The sequence below is a fragment of the Pholcus phalangioides genome, unplaced genomic scaffold (genome assembly GCF_987345545.1).
Source record: "Pholcus phalangioides strain wild (caught in Gottingen) unplaced genomic scaffold, Ppha-v1.0 ptg000009l_1, whole genome shotgun sequence".
In the NCBI taxonomy this organism is placed as follows: Eukaryota; Metazoa; Arthropoda; class Arachnida; order Araneae; family Pholcidae; genus Pholcus; species Pholcus phalangioides.
This window is the reverse complement of record NW_028301602.1, coordinates 5,100,770-5,128,600: the sequence shown is the minus strand read 5'-3', so window position 1 is coordinate 5,128,600 and position 27,831 is coordinate 5,100,770. Positions and strand designations below refer to the sequence as shown.

The following is a 27,831-nucleotide window of genomic DNA, read 5'->3' as shown; positions in this document are numbered from 1 at the left end:
GTATCCATACAGAGTGGAAATGTATCATGGGATGCACAGAGATTGAATGTTTATAAACTATTTCTTCAAGAAATGTTGAGTACCTCACTGGGCCAGAACAAATTGTTATAGCATTGAAAGACGGTTTAATTTTTGCAAAAGATAATTTAATTTCTTTACAAAAATTATTTTGTAGTTGAATAATTAAAATTAATTTTTAATTGTTCAAAAGAATAATTAAAAGTAATTATTTTTAATTTTTGCAAAAGAAATTTTGAATTGAAATACATTCTCCAAATGTTTTTGATGATTTCTTTTGCGTATTTACATAACCGCCAATATGTTTAGTTTGCTTTCCTAACAATTATTCTGTATCAGGGCTGGACAAATCTCAGAAAATTTACATCTCAGACCAGTCATGTTACTTATAAAATACTGATTAAAGGAATGTATTATTTTATTCTTGAAAAGTATTACTAAATATTATTACACTGGATTTACTTATACTTCATTGTAAAAACAATTTCTCGATGTTGAAAAGAATGCATGAAATAGTTTTATATAGTATTTTTTACACAATTCTCTTCAAAAAAATAAAATAAAATAAAATAAAAATAAATAAATAAAATAATAATGAATAAATATACACATGTTTAACCTTTTAACCCTAACAGCAGCAATGGCAAGATATCTCGTCTAACTTTTATCTTCATTTTGCAATTCTGAAATACCTTGGGTTCTTAAAACCCTCTCATTTTGGCAAGTCAGAGTCTACCTACTGCTCAGAGGTTGTTTTTACTGTCACATATGTTTTTGATCCTTCCTCCAACCTGTTGAATAATTGCCAGTGGGTGGAGTGAGCTTTTATTCAAAGTCTGATAACGGAAAAAAAGAGAGAGGGGATGTTTTTTTCTTTTTCAACCTACACTGGTAAAAGGCTTATATCCCGGGAGGGACAGAGCCTGGGTTGTGTCTGGTCTGACAGGATGTTTTTCTTTTTTGTTTGAAATAGTATGATGATTATGCATACAACATAAATAACAAAAAATGATAGAGTTTCTCTCTTCCTTATTTTTTATTCTCATTTTCAGTGTTGGGATGGGGGAAGCATTGATCAGCTTATGCAATCGGAAAAAAAATATTCCTCTTGAAAACAGGTGGCAATTTCTAGAAGGTTTAGTGATTCCCACTGTGGAAGTTCTAAGATGGATTAGGGAAACATAAAAAAAATTGCTTAAAGGGTTAACCAGTCATCTGGCTTTGGAATAGCGCATCATGTGGGTTTTTGGATAACTTAAAAAAACTAATAATTAATTACTTCAATGATGAAATTTGTTTTCATTAATCATTTTAAAAAAGAGCGTGATGAACTTAGTTTCAATGTATCCATATAAAATTTTAATAAAAAATATATTTTATTAGCTTCGAATCTCCAAAAAGAGAAAAGGAGAAATTAATTGGCCAGACAACTGGTTTATTGGCTAGCATTGAAATATCTATGGGAAATTTCTTTTGAGGATGTAATTAGATTAAGCAAATGTACCCTGAATGTGTGGCAGGAAAAAAAGATGATATTTTGAAAATATATGGGATGTTGCACTACTGGCAACACATACGATATATGTGATTGATTTACATAGAATAAGTATAATCACAATAGGCATGAAAACTGCATTTATAGTGTTTGTAAACTTATCTTTCTATCATTGTTGAAGAATGTACAACAATATTTCTCTTCCATTTTCTTTTATTTTCAGTATTTCACTCCAAAATGCATGGGTTAACAATCATCCTTTTCTTGGTTTGTCAGTTAGCCGGAAATACTACCTACTTTTAAGCCATCTGCTGGCAATTGTAGAAACTTCATAAACAGCTAGATCACAAGTAAAAATATTATGTTAGGTTTAGGAGTTGCTTTGAAGCATTAATGCTGAAATGAGCTCAAAACATAAAATACCTTTATTTCAGATAAAGAAATTCTTTTATTTATTTATTTATATATATATATATGTAAAAAAGGGTTAGTATAAATCATTATCTGAATCTGCCTTATCATGACTTTGGCTCTGTTGATATGATGAAAACCTTTATCACAGAGTTTTCCCAATCATATTTGTCTTGCCACCCTTCTCAGAATTCTTTTTCTATCTGCTCCCTTATTAACCCATACAATGAGATCCAGTGTCAAATTTATCAATTTTTGGACCATCAATGATGATCCTTATGAAATTATTGCAATCACCAATTGAAAAATCTAAGGTTGGTCAAACCACCAATTATAATTTTCCACACAGCTGGTGTTTAAAAAAAGTCCCTAAATTACTTACTATTCAATTTGCCGATCGAAATTGCCTAACAGAGCCCTAACTAGAAAATTTAATTATTTCAGAGCTACCATGAACAAACCTTATTGCGAATACTATATAGACCCATATTTGCCTTATTATACACAGCATTTATATTTCAGTAACTATATGAAAAAGTTAGTAATGTCTTTATTTCAAATGCCACAATAAAGAATACCTGTTGGAAGAACACCTGCATCGCCATCTGAAAAAAAAACAATTTTTGGTTTTCTTTCATGTACCCACATTGGGCATGTGGTTGAAAAAAATTCAATAGAATTAAAATACAATAAAAATTTAATAGATTTGTTCAGCCCTGTTCTATATGCTTATTTGCTTCAAGTATAGTCCTCCGACCACGAGATGAATTTTCGCTGCGTCATGCCACGTCACGTCGAATGATTTTATTCAATTTTCTTTTGGTAAAACGATTGCAAATTGAGAAAAGTTCATAAGTGACTCAGCTTTCACGATTGGCATGTCCTTCTAGGATAAAATAGAATCGTTTGACATGACGTGCGTAGCCAAATCTCATCTCCTGGTAGGAGCACTATAAAATCAAATGCTGCTAACATTTACTATTTTCCAATTTTCAGAAAGATGCTTCGTCCTTCCTTTGATTCTCTTCAGGTAGATACGTTTTGAGTTAATATCTTGTTTATTATAAGTGTGTATAATGTATGTGTGTGTTTCCTCCTGGTAATTTTTTCAATAATTTATTTATTTTTTGTTCTGACACCATAATTTCTCTAAATATGCCTCAGCTTATCGTAATTTCAAAACTTATATTTTCTGGCTCCATAATGATAGAGAATTTACAGGAAGATGAAGATACTGGATGGAGATCTATACACAACCAACATTGAAACAACCCAGTTGAGTTTGTCCCCATCCATTTGTGATTTGGTCAGCTCATTTCTGTTTCTGATGCATGCAGATGGTATAAGATAATTTACCAGAATGTCTAAACTGTTTAGTTTGATACTAAGAGGCCTGCACTGAAAAAACACATGATCTGAAAACACACTTTTTTTTTCAATATATTTTCTATATAAATAAAAACCTAGAGTGGAAGCTTTAACAATAAAATTGTCTTTTTAAATTATGGAGGTTGGTATAATATACCATATAGAGAGGTACAGCATTTATACCATATTTGTTTTTTTTCCTTGTCACTTTTTTACATGAAGTTTGCACATTCCTTTGACATATTTAGTGGAAATCATGGTAAAAAATAGTCTATTAATTTTTTTCTTAAATTTCTACAGGAACCATTTAAAACAGAAAAATTCAACAAGCTCTATAAAAGTAAGTTGATTGTTTTAGATTTGATAAAGCATGGACTGGCAAACATTTAAGAGGGATCAGCCGAACTTTTCCACTAAAAAAAATAAATTCAAAAATTATTTCAGAAAACTATTATAAGTGCAATGAGACCTCAGTATAATGTCACATTCTTTTAACGCCACCTGCTTATAACGTCAGTTTACAAAGTCTCTGCTAGCATACATAGCAGGTTAGTCTTCATTTTTATCAAATCACCTTGAATAAACATTTTTATATAAACCTTAGGAAGTCATTTTTATTCTGTCTCATACTGAGGGGTGACATTATACCTAGGTCTGACTGTCTTGAAAATCATTGAGTCTGCCTTTTGTGAGTCTTTTATAACCATTTGTGCTGTGAAATCAGATTGCATTTTTCTTTTTCTAGTTTATTTTATTTCAACCAGCATGTAAAAATATTGAGATCAAGTACAACTGTCACAAATCTAGCAGTTATTAAAAAGATATATATATATATATATATATATATATATATAGTTCCGGACAATTTTCACGAGACTTCAAGATTGCAAAACAAGAAGTGGTTTGATGGACAAACACACATTAATTTACAAAACAGCAATTTACAACTATTTACAAGCTAATAACTTTCTCGCAAAGTTCAATCACAACTGACTTTTTTATCGAGTCTCTCTATTGTGATTTCCTAGCTATTTATAGCTCTGGTTGAAACTTTGAGAAAAAGAATATTCCACAAATTTCTATTTCATAGTACCAGGTTTGTAGTGCCACTGTCTGGAGGGGCAGAACCCTCTGGAATGTTCTCTGTCAACCCTCCACCAATCGCACGTCTTTGCGCTACACCAAAACGGTATCAACTGCTGTTGGCAACAGATTTCGATATTTTTGAGTGCCATCTATCATCAGGGGTGCAAGAGTTGCGCCAAACTGCGCCGAAACGGTTCTCTTGCTACATGGTGCGCCAAGGCGCCGAATCCCTGCGCATTTGCACCAATTCTTGTTTGTGGTTCGCGGAGGTACCGCTAATGCACTGTAGTACGTCAAATACCCTTAATTAAGCAAAAATTCGCATGAAAATGTTGTTCACGGGATGCGTTCTTTCCGAGACACGGAAAAAGATACGGGGGGGGGGGGGAAGAGAAACTTCAATTTTATTTTCACTTCCCACCATCTACCACAATCGCCTTATCTCGTGACCTTGGAAAGTAATTATACTACCTTGAAGTATAAAGTCCTGTACTGTTATTGGTATAACCGGCGGGCTATCAAAGTCCCTGAATAAATATGCCGAATTTTCCGATTTCGGAGACCGTTTTTTCTCCTGCTGGTTATAGGTTATGTACTGAAAATAACGGTAATTTCGCGGCTGCCAACCTGCGTTCAAAGACGGCATACATCGAAAAGGTGATTGGTTTACTCGTTTAAATTACCGAAATTTCCGTAGGGAAAAAAATCTACCCATGCAGAACCTTTTTTTTTTGGCGCTACTGACCACGTTTTTTTTGGTCGACAAACCTTTTTCACCCTTTCAACTCCATTTGGCACCCCTCCTTGAGCGGCGCCAAATATGGCCGCACGGTCCGCCACTGCATTGGTGGGGGAGGGGCATGCTCTTAACAATAGTCAGAGGAAGGAGTTTGTATTAGGAGCATGCTCATTTTACATAACTTCTGTGAGATACCTAATATATATTAATGTCCTACTTTTCCAAAACATGTTGTTGGAGAGAATGAAATATTTGCACCCTTTCTTGTTTTTCGCACTCCCTCACGTATTGCTGGGATGTTGTTTAACATTGTATCACCAACAGAACTATTGATTATGTGTGATGAATGGGTTGCACTACAATCCAAACAATTACAAGAAGTGAAATCAGTTCAGAGAATAGATAGATATTGGGCAGACATATTCAAACTTTGTAACTTTGAAAGCTGCCCAAAGTTCAAAATTTTGCCAGTTTTGGTGAAGACTTTTTTATCTTCAGCACATGGTAACACAGACAGTGAAAAAGAGTTCATTGTTAACAAATAAATAAAAGTCTGTTCGAACATTGAAAAATCTGTCCATGCAATGCTTTAATGTTTAATGGAATAAGACATACAAAATCTTATGTTCAAGGTCATAAAAAATTGGAAAAAAATATTCATTGAGATGCTGTACTTCTGAAAGCGAATCGTGATTTGTAATCTATTAACATGCTATTAGGTTGAGAAATTCTTTAAGTAAATAAGGTATTTATATTTTTCTCATTTTTTGCCTTTTGCTTTTAAATTTAATAATTCCTTTAAATTCTGTGAGAAGCCAATTTTTTTTTTTCATGGAAACTCTTATTATATTCTGCACGCACTTTTTTTGCTATATCAGGAGGAATAAGATTTTGGTGTTCAAGCAGCAGAAATTCTTGCTGCCTAGGTTTTCAGTATGCATTTTGCTTAATTTGAAAAGAGTAATAATTTGTATTCGTCATTTCAGTAATACACATTTTATTAATGACAGATAAGATAATTCAGAAAAAATTTAAATGGCTTTTAATTTGTGAATGGAATTTATTTAGAATTATTTGTTTCAACCATTTGGGGCAAAACTTTTCACATTTCACAGAAAAATTACTCCTTATATTGCAGATATAGTTTGTGTTTAGTTCTGCTCCATTTTCAAAATTTCTGCTCCAAAAATGAAATTTGCTGCTCCGAAATGGATGAGGGGCACTTGCACCCCTGTATCATCTATAGATTGTAACAATATATATATTGTGGTGGATCTTAATTTTCGACTTCACTTTAGAGCCATATGCACGTACCAATGATCTACATGTGGCTTTTAAACCACAGTTTGCGTGACCCCTTGTAAAATAAATTAACATATCCTAACACCAGAATCGGATAAGATGAAATTGCGGTAAGTGGGTTGAATTTAACATGTGTAAGATAGCAATGGGGAAGAAAGGTTTTTTTCACAGAATAATAATAAAAAAAAACTTAACTCCAGCAGCATAATAGATTTTTGTGAATAAACCAATTATTTAACTTATAAATAAATCTCATGAATTTACACCATGCAGATAAATTGATAATTTTTTTCTACCGACTATTTTTTAATTGATGGACTGGTTCTGGCAAGTGCCGAATGCTGATAATTTTTTTATGAAATAGTCAAGACAGATAAAAAAAGTATTCTTCATCCATACAAAAACTGTTGTAAAAAGCCAGAGAATCCTGAATATCCTTTGTAAATATGACAATCATTCTGATCATTTTCTGAAAATTCGATTTGCATTTTTAATGTGTGACCAGAAAGATGTTCATCGGTGAGCTCTGATGAGTTTGATTTAAGTGTTTCATCTGCATTTGTCTCATCTACAACAGATTCTGTTATTAGAACAGAATCAGTCATGCCAAATCTTTAATTTGTATGCCAATTTTCAAAATTAAAATTTCAAACCCCATTCCAAATTTCATAGGTTGGGATTTCTTGCATTGATTTTTCAAAATCATGCTATAGCAAAAATGTGTAAAGTGAGATCGCATAAAGTGATACAGGGATACCTGTATACTAATGCCTTTATATTACAGCAATGTGTTCTATTTAATTTTCATTCCCTTCTTCGTTTTTTTTTCTTTTTTTAAAAGGTTAATTGTAAGTCACATTTACTATAGCAGGGTTTAACTATATGTATCGTGTATTCTTGTAAAGTGACCACCTGTGTGCAGTAACCACTAAAGCACAATTTCTTGGCTGGCTAATTTAAACAGGTTTTACTGTAAATGTGTGTGCATTACATCAGTAAATCATTCTAAGACTAACAATGTGTTTTGAGGTAAATTTTTTTTTCCTTCTAATAATGTCCCTCTATGTTGAGGAGAAAAGATGAAAATTTGCAAATTTTCTGTATTCTTTATCTATTCATCTTTTCAATGTGTCTCTTGTAAGTAAACATTTGCATTCTAAGAATGTGTTGTTAATATCCTTCAAGATTCACTCAAAGTGCATCTAACTGGTAAGAAAAAAATTGGATGAGATGCCATAAATGAAGGGCAATGTAAGTCTGGGTATTACTGCATATTAATTATGCAGTATTGTTTATTTGAATGAAAAGTTTTTGAAATTTCAAGTGCATGACATGCTTTTGTATATATTAATAGTCATGCCAATCAAGAAAATGCATGAAGTAATCCTTACATGGGCATTGCCTCCTCTCGTGGATCATTACAGGTAAGAATGAATTAAAAGCTCAATGTTTCAAACATCAAAAAAACATCAAATTCAGAACTTTCACATTCAGTAAGAATGTTCTGACTACTTGCTTGAAAAAAAATCAAGTCAGTTTTGCTAACTATGTATAGATTATAATACAACAATAACCATTAATACATACCAGCTGCAAATTTCTTTTCCCTTTAACACCCGAATGGCGTGGTGGTAAGATGCTCGTCTACCACAGTGAAAGTTGCTGTCATTGTCCCAGGTTTGAACCCAAGGAATGATATAGATAAGATATTTTCCCTAACAAACTTGAGGCGACCACAGATAGACAACGCCTTCATTTCCATCTCAATGGCAGTAAATTGAAATATAGCGATATGGCCAGAGTGGGTGTTTGAAGTAGTAGCTGCAAATTTTGTTTTTTATTTCCAATATATTTTTTTATAAATCAATTTTTTCCAATATATTAATTTATTTCCCAATATATTTTTCACTTTTATCCTTTAAAAAATGTTACATTCTTCAATGTAAATATATGTAAAAATTAAATTATTACTGAGATGTTAGCTGAGAAAATTTGATAAAGTTTTGATCTGTCAAAAGTTGATATAACATATTTTTGAACATGCAAAATTTGTTCTATTCTTTGTATTTATATATACAATGTCATTTCATTTCAATTAATTTCACAGATCAAAGCCCCTCCAGTATATGTCTACATTAATCGGACATGAAGGGAAAGGCAGTATACTTTCGTACCTCAAGAAATCGTGAGTCTATCACATAATAAATATTTGAATTTAACTAGTGATAGAATTTTATTCTGCTTGATGCATTCTTACAGGAAAAATCATTTCATTTTCTGTGTATAAACTGTGCAAAATCGAAGGGTTAACATTTCATGCAAAATAGTTTATTTGAATCAAAAATAGTTCATCATTTTCATTTATATTATCGCAATACTCCAAAGGCAGATATAAATGTTATGTTGATATATATACATTTTTGTGCAATCCTATGAATTGAAACACTAGGCCTGCATATCAAAAGTATTTGCAACATGTTTTTTCAAGCTGTTTGGATTGTTAATTCTCATTGTCAGTTGCTGATTTTTTATTTATTAGGTTGCACCAAAGTGACTTCTAATAAATGAGTATATATATGAGGATTTACTGGTACTTGGCCAAGTTGGACATGCAGTTTGAAGCTAATTTTGGAAGGTTATACGAAATTCCTTATACTTCAGCCAGAACTCAAACCCAGTTTTTTCAAACTGGAGATTTCTTTTAAGGAATGTAAGGGGCATGTTTACGAAGGAGTAACAGATGTTGAATATTTTTATTCAAAATGTAGCAGATTTGATATACACATAGTGGCTAAAAATTTGGCGGGGGGGGGGGGGATCACAAAATATTCTGCTATACCCACCATGTAAGCCTCAGAGAAAATTATTGTAACCTGGTGGTTGTGTTTTTGTTGGCTTGGACTGGGACCAGCAGTACAGTGTAGCAACAAAAGGCATGCAACTATTTCATCATACTTGATAACCATCTATATTGGTGACTGAACATCTTTTGGTATGACCAAAGTTAAATGTATGTCATGATTCATTGCTCAATTTTGATTATTGATTTAAAGAAATTTATTTTATATTTTGAAAATTTTCTTCTAAACATTCTTGGTCTTGATTAAAAAAAATTATATTCTCGTTTCTCAGCGCACTGGCTGTGAAACTAGTAGCTGGAAATGATAACACAGATTTCCAAATGAATTCGACATGCTCATTATTTGTTGTGACCATTACTCTATCAGAGCACGGGATGCAACACATTCCTGAGGTATAGCCATATTTTTTATATTTTAATAATTGATATGATTAAAATAATGAATAAATGTGAGTATTAAGACGCCAATGAATAAGGCAAATACATGAAAATACAAAAATCCTGATGCATTTCCACACCAATGGGCGTCGTCTTCACAGGAAAAATATTTAACCACTAGTCACGCTGACAGTTTCCTACTTTGGTTAAATACCAAATCTTAATGCTCGGTTGCTCAGCGGAAAAAGCATGTTTGTTCACTTCAAACGTTGTGGTCAGAATGAAGCTGTGAGCATGCGTGAGATACTAATGCAGCATCCTGATTGGATGTTTGCGGAATAGTGCTACCCAATTGGTCTATTCAAATTTTCTTAGAATTCCTGCTCAGAAGGAATTTAAGCCATGGTGTTGCGATTGGGGGTGTAGATTTACTATCATTTACTAGTGTAGTTTTGAAGAGTTGAATATATGTGCCTTCGTAGAAATCTAAATCACAACTATGGACTTGACTTTGTGAAAAACTTTCACTTCCTGAAATTTGAATCTTGCAAACAGTGAGCAGTGACGGTCAATTTTTCACATTCCTGATTCTTAACACAGGGAACATATTCATTTAATCTGGCTTTTATGGGTCTCCTTCTCTGTCCTATATAACGAAGAGGGCAATCACAACACGGAATGTAATAAATGCCCCATTGTTTATCCTGTGGTATAGCATCTTTAGGGGGCATGAAACCAAAGTTTTTAGTGGGCACATCTATGGTTGTTAGATTGAACTTTTTAAGAGTCGGTTTGATCTTCAGTGAGAGTATTGGGTCCTAGGGTGTGATACACTTTCTTTGAGTGGCCTCTCTGCAATATTTTCTAAAGTGGTTCCTCATGCCGGTGTTTCAAGAATTTTCTACTTATTTCTTCAACGATCTTGGCATTGAACTCCCTGTCTTTTGCAATTGCTCTGATGGTTTCAAGTTCAGGGTTTAATGTGTTCCGATCTGAACAGATGTTAAATGCTCTCGCTACATAAATATGAAACGCTGAAAGTTTCTGTTGCATGGGATGACAGGATCTGAAATAAGGTGGTAATGAGATCGCAAAAGGCTTAGGATAGACCAAGGTTTGGAACTGTGATTTCTGTTTGAAAGAAAGAAAGTTCATTGTTAGTTTCAAATTCGGCTGTGAACTGAGTGTTTTAAAAAATTTATATACCGTACATACTCGTGTATAAGCAAATTTTTTTTGTGGAAAAATTTGTTCCCCAAGTGGGGGGGGGGGGGTCAGTTTATACTCGGGTCAGTTTTTGATGAGAAAATACCGACCTCCGCTATAAGTAGTCATTTTTGTAGCAGTGTTTGAGGAACCAGGATTATTGATATGGGATATGTTCAAACCCCACAGGACTGATAATGTCAAAGCTGAAGCAAAGAAATCGAAAACATCATTGTCTTTGATACCAGGTGGGCTAACATCGATTGTACAGCCTTTAGATGTGAGCATCTACAAGCCTTTCAAACACTATTTGGGGAATTGAAGGATCAAATGGATGAGTTCCAATGAAAAACAAACTACAAAAAAGTGGTGCCTTGTAAAATCCTGATATTGGCCTAGTGTGCCAATGGGTACATGAGACGTGTAATTCTGTTTCCACTGAAATTGCCACCCGATCCTTCAAAAAATATTGCATCAGCAATGCGATGGACGGAACAGAAGATGATATCCTCTTTGAAAGTGACAATGGCGATGACAGCCCAGATGAGAATAAAAACGAAGATGCCATACCCCCTATGATGATCTGATGGATTACGATGAGCTTGGAGACTTAGAAGAAACAGATGAAAAAGTTTGAATCATTTTCTATTGTAAATTTCCGCAAGCTGTTCATTTTGCATGAAAATATAAGAATGTTTTTCTCTAAAATGTGCAGGGATTTTTTTGGGGGTCGGCTCATACACAGGTTTTCAATTTATTGTGGTTTTGGTGGTCCTTAAGTGGGGGGGGGGGGGAGTCGGCTTATATACGGTATATATATATATCCTATGCACCTTAACCAGTCATCTGGCTATGAGGGTATATGATGTCATGCCAATTTTTGCTCTGATTATTTTGATTTTTCAAAAGTAATTAGTAATTATTTTAATTCTTTTAAACACAGTTAAGAACATGTGAAGTCAATTTCAATATATTCATAAAAAAGTTTTAATCTGGAAAATATATTTTATTAGCTTCAAACTTTTAAAAAAGGGGGAAAAAAGAGAAATTAATTGGCCAGATGACTGGTTGAATAATCCATCTATCCCACTTTCATTCATTAAATGATTTCTCAACATAATTCTCTTTATCTGAATTTGATTTCTATGCAATAGTTTTTAAATTTATCCTATATTATTTTACTACATTGAGTGTACATTTAGTAATTTCGAACTGAATATACCCAAATACTGATGTTATTAGAAGCCCAGAGAAGTGCAAAAACTATTGAGATGATTGGAAATAAAGTAAAGCTGATTTTGAGGAAAAAAATCAATTTAATGGATTCAAAATTTTTCAAACAAATATATCTACCGAAGGAATATATCCTAGTAAAAGATATCGTTGTATCAAGAACAATTTAACATTATATTAAATGTAAACAAGAATGAATACCATTGTATTTAGTATTGTTGTGTAGTGATGTTTCACTGTAATCACTTATGAATATATTTGCTATTCTGTATTTTTCAGGTTTTGCGCACTGTATTTCAGTATATTAACATGTTAAGAGCTGAAGGGCCTAAGAAATACTTATTTGAAGAGCAGAAATTAGTTATGGAGCAATTGTTCAAGTACAAGTCCCAGGTATTTTTTGTCAGAAAGATACTCATTACATTGATCAACATGACATGATAATGTTCATAAGATATTACACAAAAATGATCACTGAAACATCAGATTGCATTATTCCATTGATAATCAGAAACCTTTGTGGAAACTGTTGACAAAACTTTCAATTATATAAATACAACGCCACAACAGGCAAAATGCCCAACAAAGTGGCTGAGAAAAAGATGCCCATAACATAATAACAATAAAATAACATAATAATAAAATAACATAACAATAAAATAACATAACAATAAAATAACATAACAATAAAATAACATAACAATAAAAATAATTGCAATCAATCAATATATCCATACCTATATTTTGGTCAAACATGGGAGCCATTTTCCTCATGATTTTTTTCCTTTGAAAATTCTTACATTAAAAATTGATGAATGCAAAGGTATTTGTGGTTTTACTTAGGATGGTGAGGTTAAGATGATAAAGTCAATGCTTGTTATAACAACCCAGTCGTCCTGTCGAAAATGGATGTTATATTGAAAGGAAAAACATATACCTTATTTGTTGTATGAAAACATTTGGGACTTATCCTACCGGTAGTTTTAATGGAATGGTTGCTAAAGATACTCATTACATTGATCAACATGACATGATAATGTTCATAAGATATTACACAAAAATGATCACTGAAACATCAGATTGCATTATTCCATTGATAATCAGAAACCTTTGTGGAAACTGTTGACAAAACTTTCAATTATATAAATACAACGCCACAACAGGCAAAATGCCCAACAAAGTGGCTGAGAAAAAGATGCCCATAACATAATAACAATAAAATAACATAATAATAAAATAACATAACAATAAAATAACATAACAATAAAATAACATAACAATAAAATAACATAACAATAAAATAACATAACAATAAAAATAATTGCAATCAATCAATATATCCATACCTATATTTTGGTCAAACATGGGAGCCATTTTCCTCATGATTTTTTTCCTTTGAAAATTCTTACATTAAAAATTGATGAATGCAAAGGTATTTGTGGTTTTACTTAGGATGGTGAGGTTAAGATGATAAAGTCAATGCTTGTTATAACAACCCAGTCGTCCTGTCGAAAATGGATGTTATATTGAAAGGAAAAACATATACCTTATTTGTTGTATGAAAACATTTGGGACTTATCCTACCGGTAGTTTTAATGGAATGGTTGCTATAACACGGGGTCATTAAAACAAGCATCCACTGTACTTAAGTTAAGATGATGCCCTGAAAATGACAAAACACAATGCAATCTATGAGTGGAATTGTTGATAATATAAATTATAGAAAGATATGATTTACAGGGGCTCGGGTGTTAAAAAGTTTTGAATTATAATTTTCAGAGTTCAGATATATTGACTATTTACTCCATTTGTACATTATGTATATTACTAGAGATCGGAAGTTCAGGCAAAATGCCATAAATTCCCTTTTTTGCCTATTTTCAAACTTTTTGCTTTTTCGTGCCTTTTTTCAATTTTTCCTGCCATAAATGCATTTTAACATTATTTTAAGTTTGTTCTTGAATTTCAGAAGCCATATTCTGTAGAACTTGGATATTTTTAGCATTGAGAAGTTCAAAAAAATTTCTTACTCCAAAATCTTCAACATTCAGTATTAATTTTTATCAGAAAGCCTTTCTCGTCCTGGCTTCATTTAAACACAAATAGGCATAAATGTGTGAGGGATAGGAAAATCTGTGTTGGGCATAGAAGTGACAGAATTTTCATCTCTTCCATATGTGGCTTTCAGATAGAAATCAACATACCATCAAATTCGCATCAAGATTGTGAGTTTTAGACACGAAAGCAACCCATGTATAAGAAGTTTTTTCCACTTGCTTCACATGTTTTGCTCATGCATTGCACAGCATTGAAGGTGAATAGCTGACCAGTGACTGTCCCAATAGCCCATTGGGTGACTTCATGGCTACACCATGGGTGGGGGGAAGCTGATAGGGCTCTGGCCCAGGACCTCATGTTATTTTGGTTTAATTTTTTTACACAAAATAAATGCACTGCAAACAATTGTGGTCAGTTATTTTAGATGTGGAAAAATCATCTCTTAAATTTGAGAAATCGCTTTTTAAAATTGATGCAAACCAATCAAATGCATAACTCAATATTGGAAAATTTTGAGAAAATATATCATTATCATAAAAATATTTTTTAAATAACTCCATATGAAAACTTTATAATTTTAGTATTTTAATTTCAGCTAATTACATTTTAAGTATTTCAGCTAATTACATTTTAAGTATTCGATTGAATCGAACTCCGTACTAATTTTCCTAATTCTGAGGGACCACAAACACTTTTTCTTTAACATGAGAACATCCAATTAATTTGACTGATAATGAAATTATTATATTATATTATTGAAGTGGAAGATTCAGTGAGTGCAGTCAAGATTTTAGCCAATTTTTGGACCCTTAATATGGTAGCTTTTAGTTACATTTGCTTGTTTTCATTAATTATAAATGCCAATTTTGACCATTTTTAGTGCCTAAACTTCCGGGCTCTATATATTACAGTATAAAGGAGACTGTTATTCTTTGGAGCATTATGTTTCAAACTTTTTCAACTTATTCAGTTTTTACTGAATTATAGATTATAATTATACTATGTTGTAATAACTACAATGTTAAGAAAAAACACAGCAAAAACAAAAGCACAATTTTGTGACTAGAATGTGCCTACTGTACTTGCAAAATCCCTGTTAAGGTCACAGGCAAATAGCTGAAACAACATTCAGTTTTAAGATTATGTATTTCTGATCATTATATACACTAAAAACATCTTTCTTGGCATTTCCTTCCTGTGTAACAATGTTCCTGATTTTGCCACTTAAAATTTGTTATTTTTCACTCGATATTGTTATTTTCTCAAAATATATCCATTAGTTTGAGTTATATCTTACTGTAGATATATATTGAATTATTTTTTTTATCATGTTGAATCGAAAACTGCTATAGCACTGAATATGTTCTTGGTAAACAATAGTGTTCACCAATGAGCTTTTTTGAAAAATCAAGCTGTTCTTTTTATTGAAGTTTGCAAAATAATTGATCAGTTTTTGTCTGATAAAAAAATGTCAGTGAGGATGACTCATTTTTAATGTTTCAGATTGACCCAATCGAAAATGTTGTACCCGTGGCTGTAAACATGCTCAGATTCCCACCTGAACATTACCTCAATGGGAATGAATTATATTTTGATTATGATGAGCAAGTAAGTGAATGGGCATTAATTATGATAATATGCTGGTAATGTGTCGTAGTTTTCCATAGAGCAGCTGGGATGTATGTAGCTGTCCTTGAAAAAAAAAATGAAGAATGTTTAGTCAAAATAAAGCATCATTTTAGTTTATATGTCACAATTTTTTAAATGAAGTCAAAGGTGAATCAATTCTCAAAGCTGTTATATAAGCCTTCTTTTTAATAATTTTAGTTTACAGTAATCACTCATCTCTCATACTATGCATGTCAGCAGACGAAGGAAAAGTTTACTCAAACACAATATAACCAGGGATTTTATTTAAGCTCTCACAGTTAAATTTTTAACAGCAATTTTTTGATAAAAGTTACAAAATTTCTGAATTCAAGATAATAATGTGTTGGAAATAATTGACCTGTTTCATGCAGTTGATTTCAGATTGCCTTGATTGTATGACCATTGATAACGTGAATATTGCCATTGTATCGAGTCAGTATAAAGATGATGATGTTGTTTGGGAAGCTGAACCATGGATGCAGTGCAAGTACACTGTTCAAGGTGATCTGATTATTTTTGTGAAGTTTATTATTTTTTTAGTGAATATTTTCCTATAAACTGAGAAATTGAATTTTCTGGATGTTATGCTGAAAAGAATATTTGGAAAGAAAAGTGATTTGGCTCCTCTAGGAATTGAACCCAGCTGCCCTTGCATACCAGGCAAGTGCGCTAACCAATACACCAGAGACACACATTTCAATTCCTTGTAACAATGCTGAGTGGAGGCATTGGAGCCTCCCTTAACTACAGCAATTTTTCTCCCCCATGTGGCATTTGTATTAAGAGATGGTGTTTTTTTTGGCCCGAAATATACTGAGAAATTGAATTTTATGGATGTTATGCCGAAATGAATATTTGGAAAGAAAATGATTTGTCTTCAATGAAAAGTTAACATAATCTCTCAATTTTCTTGATAGTTTGTACGATGCCCATTTATTTTTAAACAAGAACATTAATTTTGCTTTGGATATTTTTTAACTTTGAGTATTTAACCCAATCATTCTTTAAATTTGAACCAACCTTTCTTCCTAAACTTCTTTGGTGAAATAATTCCTTAAATCTGCAGAATTCATCTCAAGGAATACATTGTGACACTTTTACATGTTGCATTGCTCAACAACAGATAGTTTTGGTCTAAGGTTACAATTGTTTAATTACTAGATCCTTTGGAACGACAACATGAATACATTAGGAGCCATACATACACTCATTACACACATTTCGGTATGTACCAACTCATTGGAAATTCTATGGAGGAATGTATGCGAGGTTAAGTAGTATTAGAAGTTGGATCCTCTTGGAGAATAATGTCATGCTTGAAACACATATCCTTGGCCTGCTGGATCCCCTACGTTAAAGCACATTCAGGATATAATAAGGTGCATCTTAAAACCATTCTAGCACCTTGAAAAATTAGTCATTTCATTCACAGTCAAGTATATAAATGAATGCTTTTTTAGACGACAGCTTTTATCTATGTCTAATAAGGGACTAATACCATATGTGGTTAGTTTAAAAAAAAAACAAAAACAGAAATCCACCTTCATCAACCAACGTATTCTCTTATATAGGTCTCAGCCGATATTATTATATAAATAAATAATAAAAAAAAGTGAAACATCATTATAATTAGTACATCTTCTATTTTCAATGTGTTCAAAATTCTAAACAAATCAGAAAGAGAAATGAAATTAATTAAATTACTTACAAGCATGTTTACTTTCTTATGTTATTTCCATTACACACTTTATCTCATTTCAGAAATTCCATCTAAATGGATAGAATTATGGGAAGGTGAGAGAAATTCATTTTCATAATATGTTTTGTGTTTTTTCTTGAATGTACCATATTTCTCCTCTTATCTGTCAGTGCTTTAGTTTCTTAAAACATTGTTTTGGAGGCTGGTGGCACTTAAGGTCCTTTTACAAGGGGTGTGTAATTTAGCAGTCAACGAAATTTTAACTTGCTTAATTTTAACTTTTGAGTTAGTTCAAGCAAAAATAGTTCATTAAATAATAAGTTATTGATTGATTTAGTGGTTAAATTGACAAGTAAAATAGAAAATCCAGTTTCTTTTTTTTTTTTTAAGTAGACTTTGTAAACTCATCATTCTTGGTTTTATATTAAATTAGAATATTTTTATATAATGTAAGGACTAATATAAAATGCTTGACTACTTAAAATTAAGTTAAAATTCAGTTGACTACTAAATTACTTTACCCATGCACAGTGCCATCTTAATGCATGGACCCACCCAGGCCCTAAGACAAAAGGATCCTCACAAAAATGAGATCTGGTAAAAGTTTTCTAGAATTTACCAGTTAGGGCCTCAGAAAAATCACTTGGCCTGGGGGCCCGTGATGCTCTTAAGATGGCCCTGCGCATGCAAACAGGTCTTCAGAAAGGGAGAGAAAGTATGCATAATAGTGGAAAAGATCATAGTAATAGATCTTTACGTTGGGAAAAGGTCTTTATATGAAATATTTTTTATATCTGTATTTCTCAGTGTATGATCTGCATAGAGGAGACAGTTGGTCCACAGGCAGGAGTTGAAAATTTAATTTTAAGTAAATGAAAATTATTTGACTGTATACTAGAATTATTCACATAGGTTTAAATGAAAGATTTGACTCACATAATTTAATTGTAAGTATTCTTCAGGCATTTTACTGGTCCTCTGGTTTAGACAGGTTGAAAAATAGCTAGTGGGAAAGAGCATTAGTTTTAGAATCTATCTTTAAATTATGGACACGTCTTTTATTTGAAGAATAATTTGATTGTGTTTCTTAAAATTGTCTAATTATTAAAAAATTTTTCATTTGTAGATACAATTCACCCAGATCTTCATTTACCAGATAAAAATTTATTCATTGGTAAGGTGTGTTTTGGGTAGTTTAATATTTTAGCACATTTTATTTTTATAAAGAAGTCTTTGTCAGTTAATATACATCTTTTTATTTTTTTTGAATTATTTCATTTGGAATCCTGTTAAAAAAAAGACTTGAAAAATACAAAATTTTTATGATTTAACGAATCATTGCTTTTTCATGCTTTACAAAGGAAATGGTGTGAATTTTTCTTGAGCATTCTGCTGAATCATAATCATGTGTATTTATAGCCAGAGAGTTGAGATAGATTATTTTAATGAAAAATGATCAAAGTTACATTGAAATAATTATTATTTCAACTTTTTGCAATAAATATATAATGAATAAATCAGCAGAATGCCCAAGAAAAATGAATACAAATTTCTTTGTAAAACATGAGAAGTCCATGATTCATGCCTTTACAGGCCTTACTTACACGAAAGTGTGAGAACATTTACATCTGTTATAACTATACATGAAATATCAAGATAAATGGGGCCTATATTTATATGAGACATATTTCAATATAAATAACTTAAAACGTTTCGATAACATTTGCTGAATTAGATGATATATGCTGCTTGAATATTTTGATGATAGGTCACCATTGTGGCTTTGTGTTTGTGTTTTTTATGGTATGTAACACATGGATTCCGTAGGTGATGCAAAGTTTTTGCTGCCAAAGCTACAGCTACTCAAATTTCAGATTCCTTTCTCTTGATATATCTCACCACAGATTCGTTGATTCCGTAATGATGGGCCACATCAGCAATTTACTTACTTTCGCCAAGCATATTCAATATATCCAATTTTTCTTGTAAAGTTTTCACTTTTTTTTTGTCTTAATCACATGTTTTGTTCCTAACTGCAAAAATCATGTTTTTTTAACAATTAAATATTATGCCTTCTAAAAAGAAATAAAACTAAGATTTTGTGAACATTTTAGTCATTTGTTTACCTCAAAGAATAATATTTCATTCTTTTATTTTAAACTTACTTAGTTTCATAATAAGGTGATTATTTTTTTTCCTCTCCCTATTTTAGCTGAAAATTTTACCCTCATCGATCATGAAGATGTCCCTGATGAAGTAAGTTTGTGGAATAAATTCCATTAACTATTTTTATAATGGTAATTATATATCATTTCCATTTTTTCTTCATGTTTTTTTTTTCTAAAGTTTTGGAAATTTTTTCGATAAATTAAGTGAGGCATTTAAAAAAAATATGTATTAACGAAAGCATATGTGCTTTGATTGTGCTTTCTTGTTTGCTAACCTTTTTAGTCTGCGGCAGACCCTGACAAATTTACAGAATTTTTTTTTCTCAGGCTTTTTAAATTGAGGAATTCTTCAGTTTTCACTCACCACCATTACATCAGTATCTTGAAATAGATAAATTACTATGCCACAAAAACTATGTAGGCAATAATGGAAAGCTAAACAAGTTATTCACAAAATTGTATTTTATAAATGAACAGTAAACAACCCTGAATATATGAGAGTTGTGTACAATCATATTAATGAGATATTGATCATTAATATTATTAGTGTTTTCTTTTTTTTCAAAATTAAAACTTGTGCATACTCTCCATGAGCATTGCTAGTTCTAAAATTTATATTTTAAAAGCACTGCTTGTTCTGATATGGTGAATCATGTCAAATCATTCCCTATTTGTTTATGCCATTTGATTCATATTAATCTATATATATAAAATTGATTTTCTCTGTGTGCGTATGTGTATGTTCTCTATACAAATCTACAATTTTAGATCGATTGTCACCAAATTTTGCATATATATCAAATGGGACCCGACTTGAATGATAAGCTACTTTGAAATTTCGTCAGAGCAGGGCAAATGCCCCAAATAGGCAAAAAACCGTAGGGCAACAGTGGTTTTTGAGTCTCAACAATCACTTTCCGAACAATTACTTTGGTTACCGTGGTTTCCTAGCAATGCGTTTCAGACATGTATATGCCTTTACTATGGTTTTCCACTTCTCTAATCCTGTTAGTATATGTATTTGAATAACAGTTTATGCCTTTTATAATGGTTTGTCACATTTTCGATACTCTCAGTAATGAGGCTTTTTGAATAGATGTCATAATCATCATCAGCATTGCTTTGAGGGTCAGGAAAAGGTGATCCTCATAGAAATCAGTGTTAAAACTGACGATTTTACTGTAGAAATGCAGAAATTTGGTGGGGTTTTCCGCTACATCAATAATTTTAAAAATTGCATAGAATTCTTGATTTTTAAAATATTGAGTTCGCTTAGAGAGATATACAAAGCCCAGGAGATTAAATATGAAGTAATTAGCCGGACCTACTTTTGAGTTGGATATTCTTACAATAACATTGATTTCAACTTTTTATTTATATCTTCTCAAGAATGAAAATTAATGTCTCTGTATTGTCTTTTGATATTCAACTGCATAAATTCATATAGTTTGGTATGTTTTCAAATTAATTATGAGCCCATAAAGTACATAGAAGAAATTCCACAACTTTAATTAAGCATTTTTGGAAGCTGAAACAGGCAGATGAATAACTTGAAGTTCGGGGGGGGGGATTGAAATAGTTAGCACCCCTTGCAAAAGGGAAAAAAATATTTTCATTTCTACGTTACTTTAAATCTAGATTTGTTTATTTCATGAGCCGCACAGGAAGTCATCATATTGGTTAACTTAGACACGGTTTGCATGTCCCTCATACAAAGAGGGAGATATCACGTGATCCAAAAAGCCTCATTAAAGAAAACCTGGGCAGCGCCGGGTATTATAGCTAGTTCTCAATAAAATATGAATTGCATTTGACATATATAAGGCAAAAGGTACATCAATTGAAGAGAAATTAATGCACGTGTTCATTTTAATTTCCTGTTTAGTATCCAGTAAAGGCATTTGAAGATGAACAGTGTTGTCTCTGGTACAAAGGGGATGCAAAATTCAAAGTTCCAAAAGGTTAGTTAACTTTTTTTCTCTCTATTAGAAATGACATAAGTAAGTCAGTATGTTATTATTCTTAAATTTAATTTTTCCTGTGTGCTAAAGTGATGTATAAACGTGTTTGGTATCACGCACAGAAAATTAAAATGTTTCTTTCATAAGAAGAGATGTCACAGTTCTAAAATATTATTTAGTGCTACTTGCTCTGAGATAATGATTCCTCAATAAATATGTTCCAAATCTTTATTAGCCATTTGTTGCACTGCATCTCATTATAACATACATTCAGATATTTCACACCTTTTAATAGAACTGTGCAACATACAGGTTCACATGAAGGAAAGATACTTTTTCTGGATATCAATTATATATATAAAAAAAAATCAACTCGAAGAGGGAAGTTTACTTGTCTCCACCAGGAATAAAACCACTACTTCTCTTTTCTCATACACATGGAGTAGAATGCCATAGTGATTAGTGACATTATAGGCCCCTTTAACTCAGCGATAGCCCCCCCCCCCCAGGTGGCCCACAACACATTAAGGAGAGTGTTTTTCCTGATGCTATTGCTAAGACTAGGCCCATAGGTGGCAACAACAGAGAAAGAGAGAGAGTTTTTTTGAACCTACAACAAGTAAACAAAGAAACGTTTCATATTAATGCTGAGAAGAACTCTTTGAGAAAAGTTTACTCCTCTCCTCTAAGAATCAAATCATTGTTCTGTTGCAATCTGAGGCAGTGATTCAAGTGACACATAAAAGGTTACTTACACATGTGAAATTTCTTATATATATTTTGGCACACAATTGGTGCTGTCTTCAAAGGGAAGAGATAACTTATAATTGATTATATGATCTCAATGACTCCGGGTCTCTGTCAGGACTATTACTTGACACTTCTCCACAGCTGCTTAGAAGGCAGAATGATAATGTGTCTGATCAGTTCAGACACAAAGATTGAAGTGAAGGTGACTCCTGCTTTTGATTCCAAAAGACAAACTACTGGGGATTTATTACATTTTTTGCAGCAATTGCTTCTTCTGTTATATAGGATCAATGAGAAAAGACAAATAAAAGTAAGACTTGGAGAGCATCAACAATATGTTGAAGAACTAGGGTTAGAAAAATCAAATGCTAGTGCTGGGAAAAAGATATTTTGAAAAGAAATTTAATTTGAAAAATAGTTTTAATTCCATTGGGTCTGAATGGTTCAGGAAGTATTGTTGCATTATTATTAAGGAATTTACATGAATGAGATAACAAAAGAATTGACAAATATTATAATAAATTCACCCCAGCTATGTCAACACCATGACACCAATACATTTCAGAGGACAATCGTTGAAAAACTCAAAATGACCTAACTAGCTGGTTGCAGTTTTCTGCTAGCTCTCAACCAACCCTAATAACAACAGCCAATCAAGAAAAAATCTAGTCATTGGAAAAATTGCTGCAGGAGCTCACTTATATTTTGATTATCATTTGAATTGATCATGTGAGTTATTCTGTCCACTGAGCAACCTGAAGAAATGTCAGGCCAGTTCTGATAGGGACGCCAAGTTAATGAGCTCATATGGCCTATTGTTGACTATCTCTTTCTTCTGAAGACAACACCCTTTGTGTGTCGAACACACATAAAAAATGTAAACCTCACTATTACCACTTGTGGTGGTAATAGTGAGAAAGAACTTTTTTGGGAAAAATTTGGTACAAACTTGGAATATTGGTTAAATGAGACTTTTTCAACCTTATGACATGAAAAACTGCTGAATCTTTATAGCCACCTGGCAGTTGTATGGTTAATCTCTTGCTTGTTTGGTCTATGTACAAATCTTGATGTGATGTCCAAAAGTATAGTGAATAAGTATCAGCTTTAAACTAGGGGCTCCGAGATAGCTCCCAACTAGCTGCTAGGTTTATAAAGTAATTATTTTATCATATTTGTTACACCATGGTCACTTTCTTCACAAGACTGGAACCTACAATTTAATGCTGATTTTGAACAGCAGCCTTTTTTTTTATATTCACAGAGAAAATGGTGCGCAAACCTTTCAGTGTGGGGGGATTCCCTGTGGTTGTAACAATTGCAATCTTTTTTGGTGTCATTTATAGTCATATCGTCATTTCTGTTATACCTCCACGTCAGAAAAGTTTCTGACAAGGACAAACTCTCTATCGAATTCATGACACCTCTAAACATCCTTTGGTATCTTAGGCAAGTATCTTATTGTCCTGTGCCCTTTTAATTTTAAAAATAATTTTTAACAAAAAATTATCATGACTAATGCTTATATATTATGAGATTTATGTAATTGTAAGTTAATGTTAGCCAAGATATATTTATTTTTTCTTATGATTTAGGTTACTATGCATCAAGAACATATTTATAGAGTGAACTAGTATTTCAGGACCTTATTTTCAAAAGACAAAATTTCTATTTTTTTTCTGAAATATTTAGTTGTTTATGAATTTTTCGGATTAGCTCTGTCAGATTATGTGACTAGAACTATTCAAACAGGAACATTCTTGGTAGAAATTACAATGTAAAGTTAGCTGCTTACATAAAAAAAAGAACATATTTAACTTTTTCATGCACTTCAGTATTTTTCATGTCTCAACAGACACCCATGGAACTAAAAATTTTGTCCACTAATGAGAAGTGTTCATTAATAGATAGTGAGATACATTGAGTCCTGTTGATGTAACTCAAAATTGTGTCCATCACTTTTAGTGTCTGCTGACGGGTGTCCTTTATGGGAGGTTCTACTGTAGAATGATCATGTTTCTTATGCTAATGATGAGAGGGTAGTAAGGGCACCTTCCTGGGCTAATAAATCAACAGGTGACGTAAAAGTTTTTTTTAGACTTGATCAGCTCAAATTTTAATCAAAAAGTAACATTTCTATTATTTTTGTTTCAAAGCAGAACATTTTCAAATTTGAAATGGAATCTTTTGAATATTGATCAAGAAACATTGTATTTAAATATTCATTCTACCATTCTTACATGCCACCTGTTGGGCTATTTTCTACTTTTTATATCCTTTGGAATACGTTTTTTACTTCTGTAAATTAGCAGAGGTGGAAATGTTCTTTTTTGAAAATAAGCTTCTTATTTACTTCTATAATGAAAAGTCTTATAAAGCAATACAATGACTTAATTTCCGCCTTTTTTATGTCATTGATAAGCCAAGAATAATATTGGATGTTTGTAGAATTGATCTTCAATCTATCTCTATCTATACTCTGTATTGTTTTGTATGTTGGAGTAAATTTTCCATTATTCATGATGGTTTTTTTTTATTTTGTGTGAAGTTGTCATTGCTTTTTTTTTCCTACTATACTAATGCTATGCTTATTCTAAATCTAAACAGGATATGCATATTTTCATATTACTGGTCCTATGTGGCAATCAAGTCCTGAAAGGTATGCATATAAGTCAGTGTTTTTTAGGAGAAAAATAATGATTAAAAAAAAAGTTCTGTGGTTACTTGAAATAGTTTGTCTTAGTATTATTGCACATGAATGGGTTTGTTGCTCTTACAATTATTTGGTACAATTTATTACATTCAATGTCAGAAATTCTACATCATTTTGAAATATTCATTAATGGTAAAAAATGGAAGTGCAAGACCAAATGATTTGCCACAGTTGAATCTGATTGTTGAATGTTTATTTCATTTCTAACAAAGAATTATTCACCTTAGTGACTATTACAGATATTTCAAGTTGAAGGCCACAACAGGTAAATTGCCCAACAAGGTGGCTGAAAAAAGATGTCCATAAAACATATGGATGTCAAATTTAACCAAAATATAGCAACTATATAAAGCATATATCACGAAAGAAAAAAAAAAGATAACTAATAATATGTAATGCACTGCCCAAAATCAGATTATGGTTGTCTTATCGAAGTATGGATAGCTTCTCAATTTATCCCATTATGTTTATCATACTTTTCAAATATACCAATTGCGTTGGGAAAACTTGTCTTCCCTTAATTTTTTAATTCATAAATTTGCTACATCTGTTCTAATTGTTTGTATGAAATATTTTCTGTGTGTATTAAGTTTGATTTATACATGATAACACAAATATTGCAATATTAGAAATAAATATGTTTGTTTGATTTAAGGTGCAAATGATTTGTTGGGCCAAAAATTTTTGATAGGATTTTTCTTTATAATTTTCTTTTATTTATTCTTGCATCTCTAATTGTTTCTTCTTTGCTTCAGCAGATAGGGAAGACCAGTTAAATTGTCAATTAAATCTTCATATTTTGTCACAAATATGCTAGCAGTTTCCTTCACTATATGAGGAAACTATGGATGTTCTACTTTTCAATCAGCGGAACCTGCCTCGCGATTTGCCTTTAATTTTTCTGTCAAATATGCGATACACCACTCTATAAATTTCCATGAAATCATTAAATTTTCAAAAATTAACCTAGCCTTACCACATAATCAACTGGATTATTATGATAAACTTGTCTTTTTCTGGTAAGTTATGTGCTGCTTTTGCTATCTATTTGTTTATTGACAATCTATTCTTGTCTAAATTCTTCATTTCTCCAGCACCCTAACACCTTTTACCTACTCCCAAAATTTTTCATCAGTTGACCTATAAATGTTCAAAGTTTTTTGCACTTTGTCTATAGTTTATTTTTTCTTTCAATGCTAAATCGACATCCATTTTTTTAAAGTTAAACTATTCTATTTTACCCGAAAACATAATAACGGTGGATGCACAGAGTTCTTAATTTCTGAAAAATGCAGTGTTGAAAATAAGCTCAAAAAATGCTAGCAAATACCAGTTCAGCATCAAATTCTTTGCCAGTAAAAGGAGACAGAATTCTTGCCATTCACATGTACCCTTGCACAGTCTCTCCTAATTCAAATGTTAGATTGTGATGTACCACTGTGAAATCTTTCAATTGGGATTGCACTCAAAAGCGAAAATCCCATTTAAACTAGAAGATAGCCTTGATCATATTACAACCACCCAGAAAAATTCTATTTTCGACTCTGATAAAGCATATACCAATGACATTTATGATTCTATTTTTCCATGAAAAGATTGAAAATCCAATGAAATTAGCTGCTTATTGTTTAATTGTATAATTTGTATTTTTCCTCGTGCATTTCAGTGTTTTTATTGCCTTCTTTAAATCATATCTGTTCATTCATTAAAGTGCAGCTATGTTAGACATGTACCTTGCTTTTATGGATCTCCTGCTGTGTGATGACATTTATCCTGCTCTTGTTGCTGGTTTAGAATGTATCGTATCATCAAGTGGTGAAGGGTTTACGATTAAGATTTCTGGTTTCAATGACAAACTTCTGGTGAGTTACTTTCTAAAAATGAATAAAAATAAATGCAAATTTCTTAAACATAGTGGTCCTGGTCTTAACCATAACCATCCTGTGAACCTTGTGGGTCAATGAGTCTGATAAAAGTAAACTTCAACTGTACTACCAACAAAGACATATCAAGGAGGTGAGAAATGGGATAAAAAAAATGTATCTTAAAGCAAGATCTTTTGGAATCGGAAATCTTCTGCAATCTCTAGTTTTCATAATGTACAGTCAAATCCTGTTCAACATTTACATTTATTAAAAAAATTTCATTGTAGCAAAATTTCAATTCTGCGAGGAAAAATACTTATTTACATTCTAGATAATTAAAATAATGAAGTTAAATTGCAAAAATAACTCAAAGCAACACAAATCAATTCAAAATCAAATAAAAACTCAATTAGGCATTGATTTTTTTTGGGTAAGGTTTATTTACTAAACATATCTCAGGCAAATAATTCACAATAATTTATTTTTGTAGAAGTATTGTGGAAGCCGAGCAAACAACAAAATTCCTCGCAAATTCGAAATCTCTTCTCCTATGAATCGGTTGGTAACTGGCACATTTATTTTTATTGAACTGAACACAACACATAAAACATACAATCAAACTGAGAAAAACACAAACAATAAAACTCCACAAAAAGTAGCATTGCGATGACACAGACACTCTGTGACCCCAAGGGACTGATAGTCTTTCCTGTGGGTCAATATAAGTTAAATTAAAGAGTTAATTGAATTATGCAACAACCTTGTTGCAGTACTAATTGGTTAATATTTTATAAAGTCATATATATTTTTAGATATTTTTTAACTGGACAAAGAAAATATACATATATATATTTAATTATAAACATATAAA

The 27,831-nt window shown here is 31.9% G+C and overlaps 1 protein-coding gene across 1 annotated transcript in view; it reads left to right on the top strand.

Moving 5' to 3' along the window:
- LOC149081658 (nardilysin-like) overlaps positions 1-27,831 on the top strand; it is a 93,556-nt gene that overhangs the window by 32,759 nt on the left and 32,966 nt on the right. Inside the window, exons 10-23 of the mRNA XM_089237068.1 lie at positions 2,921-2,954; positions 3,593-3,632; positions 7,774-7,843; positions 8,527-8,604; positions 9,552-9,672; positions 12,376-12,489; positions 15,658-15,762; positions 16,176-16,305; positions 17,566-17,598; positions 18,630-18,677; positions 19,716-19,759; positions 21,557-21,632; positions 24,990-25,041; positions 26,807-26,957. Coding sequence (XP_089093194.1) covers positions 2,921-2,954; positions 3,593-3,632; positions 7,774-7,843; positions 8,527-8,604; positions 9,552-9,672; positions 12,376-12,489; positions 15,658-15,762; positions 16,176-16,305; positions 17,566-17,598; positions 18,630-18,677; positions 19,716-19,759; positions 21,557-21,632; positions 24,990-25,041; positions 26,807-26,957 — 1,096 coding nt within the window. The remainder of the gene's footprint in view (positions 1-2,920; positions 2,955-3,592; positions 3,633-7,773; positions 7,844-8,526; positions 8,605-9,551; positions 9,673-12,375; positions 12,490-15,657; positions 15,763-16,175; positions 16,306-17,565; positions 17,599-18,629; positions 18,678-19,715; positions 19,760-21,556; positions 21,633-24,989; positions 25,042-26,806; positions 26,958-27,831) is intronic.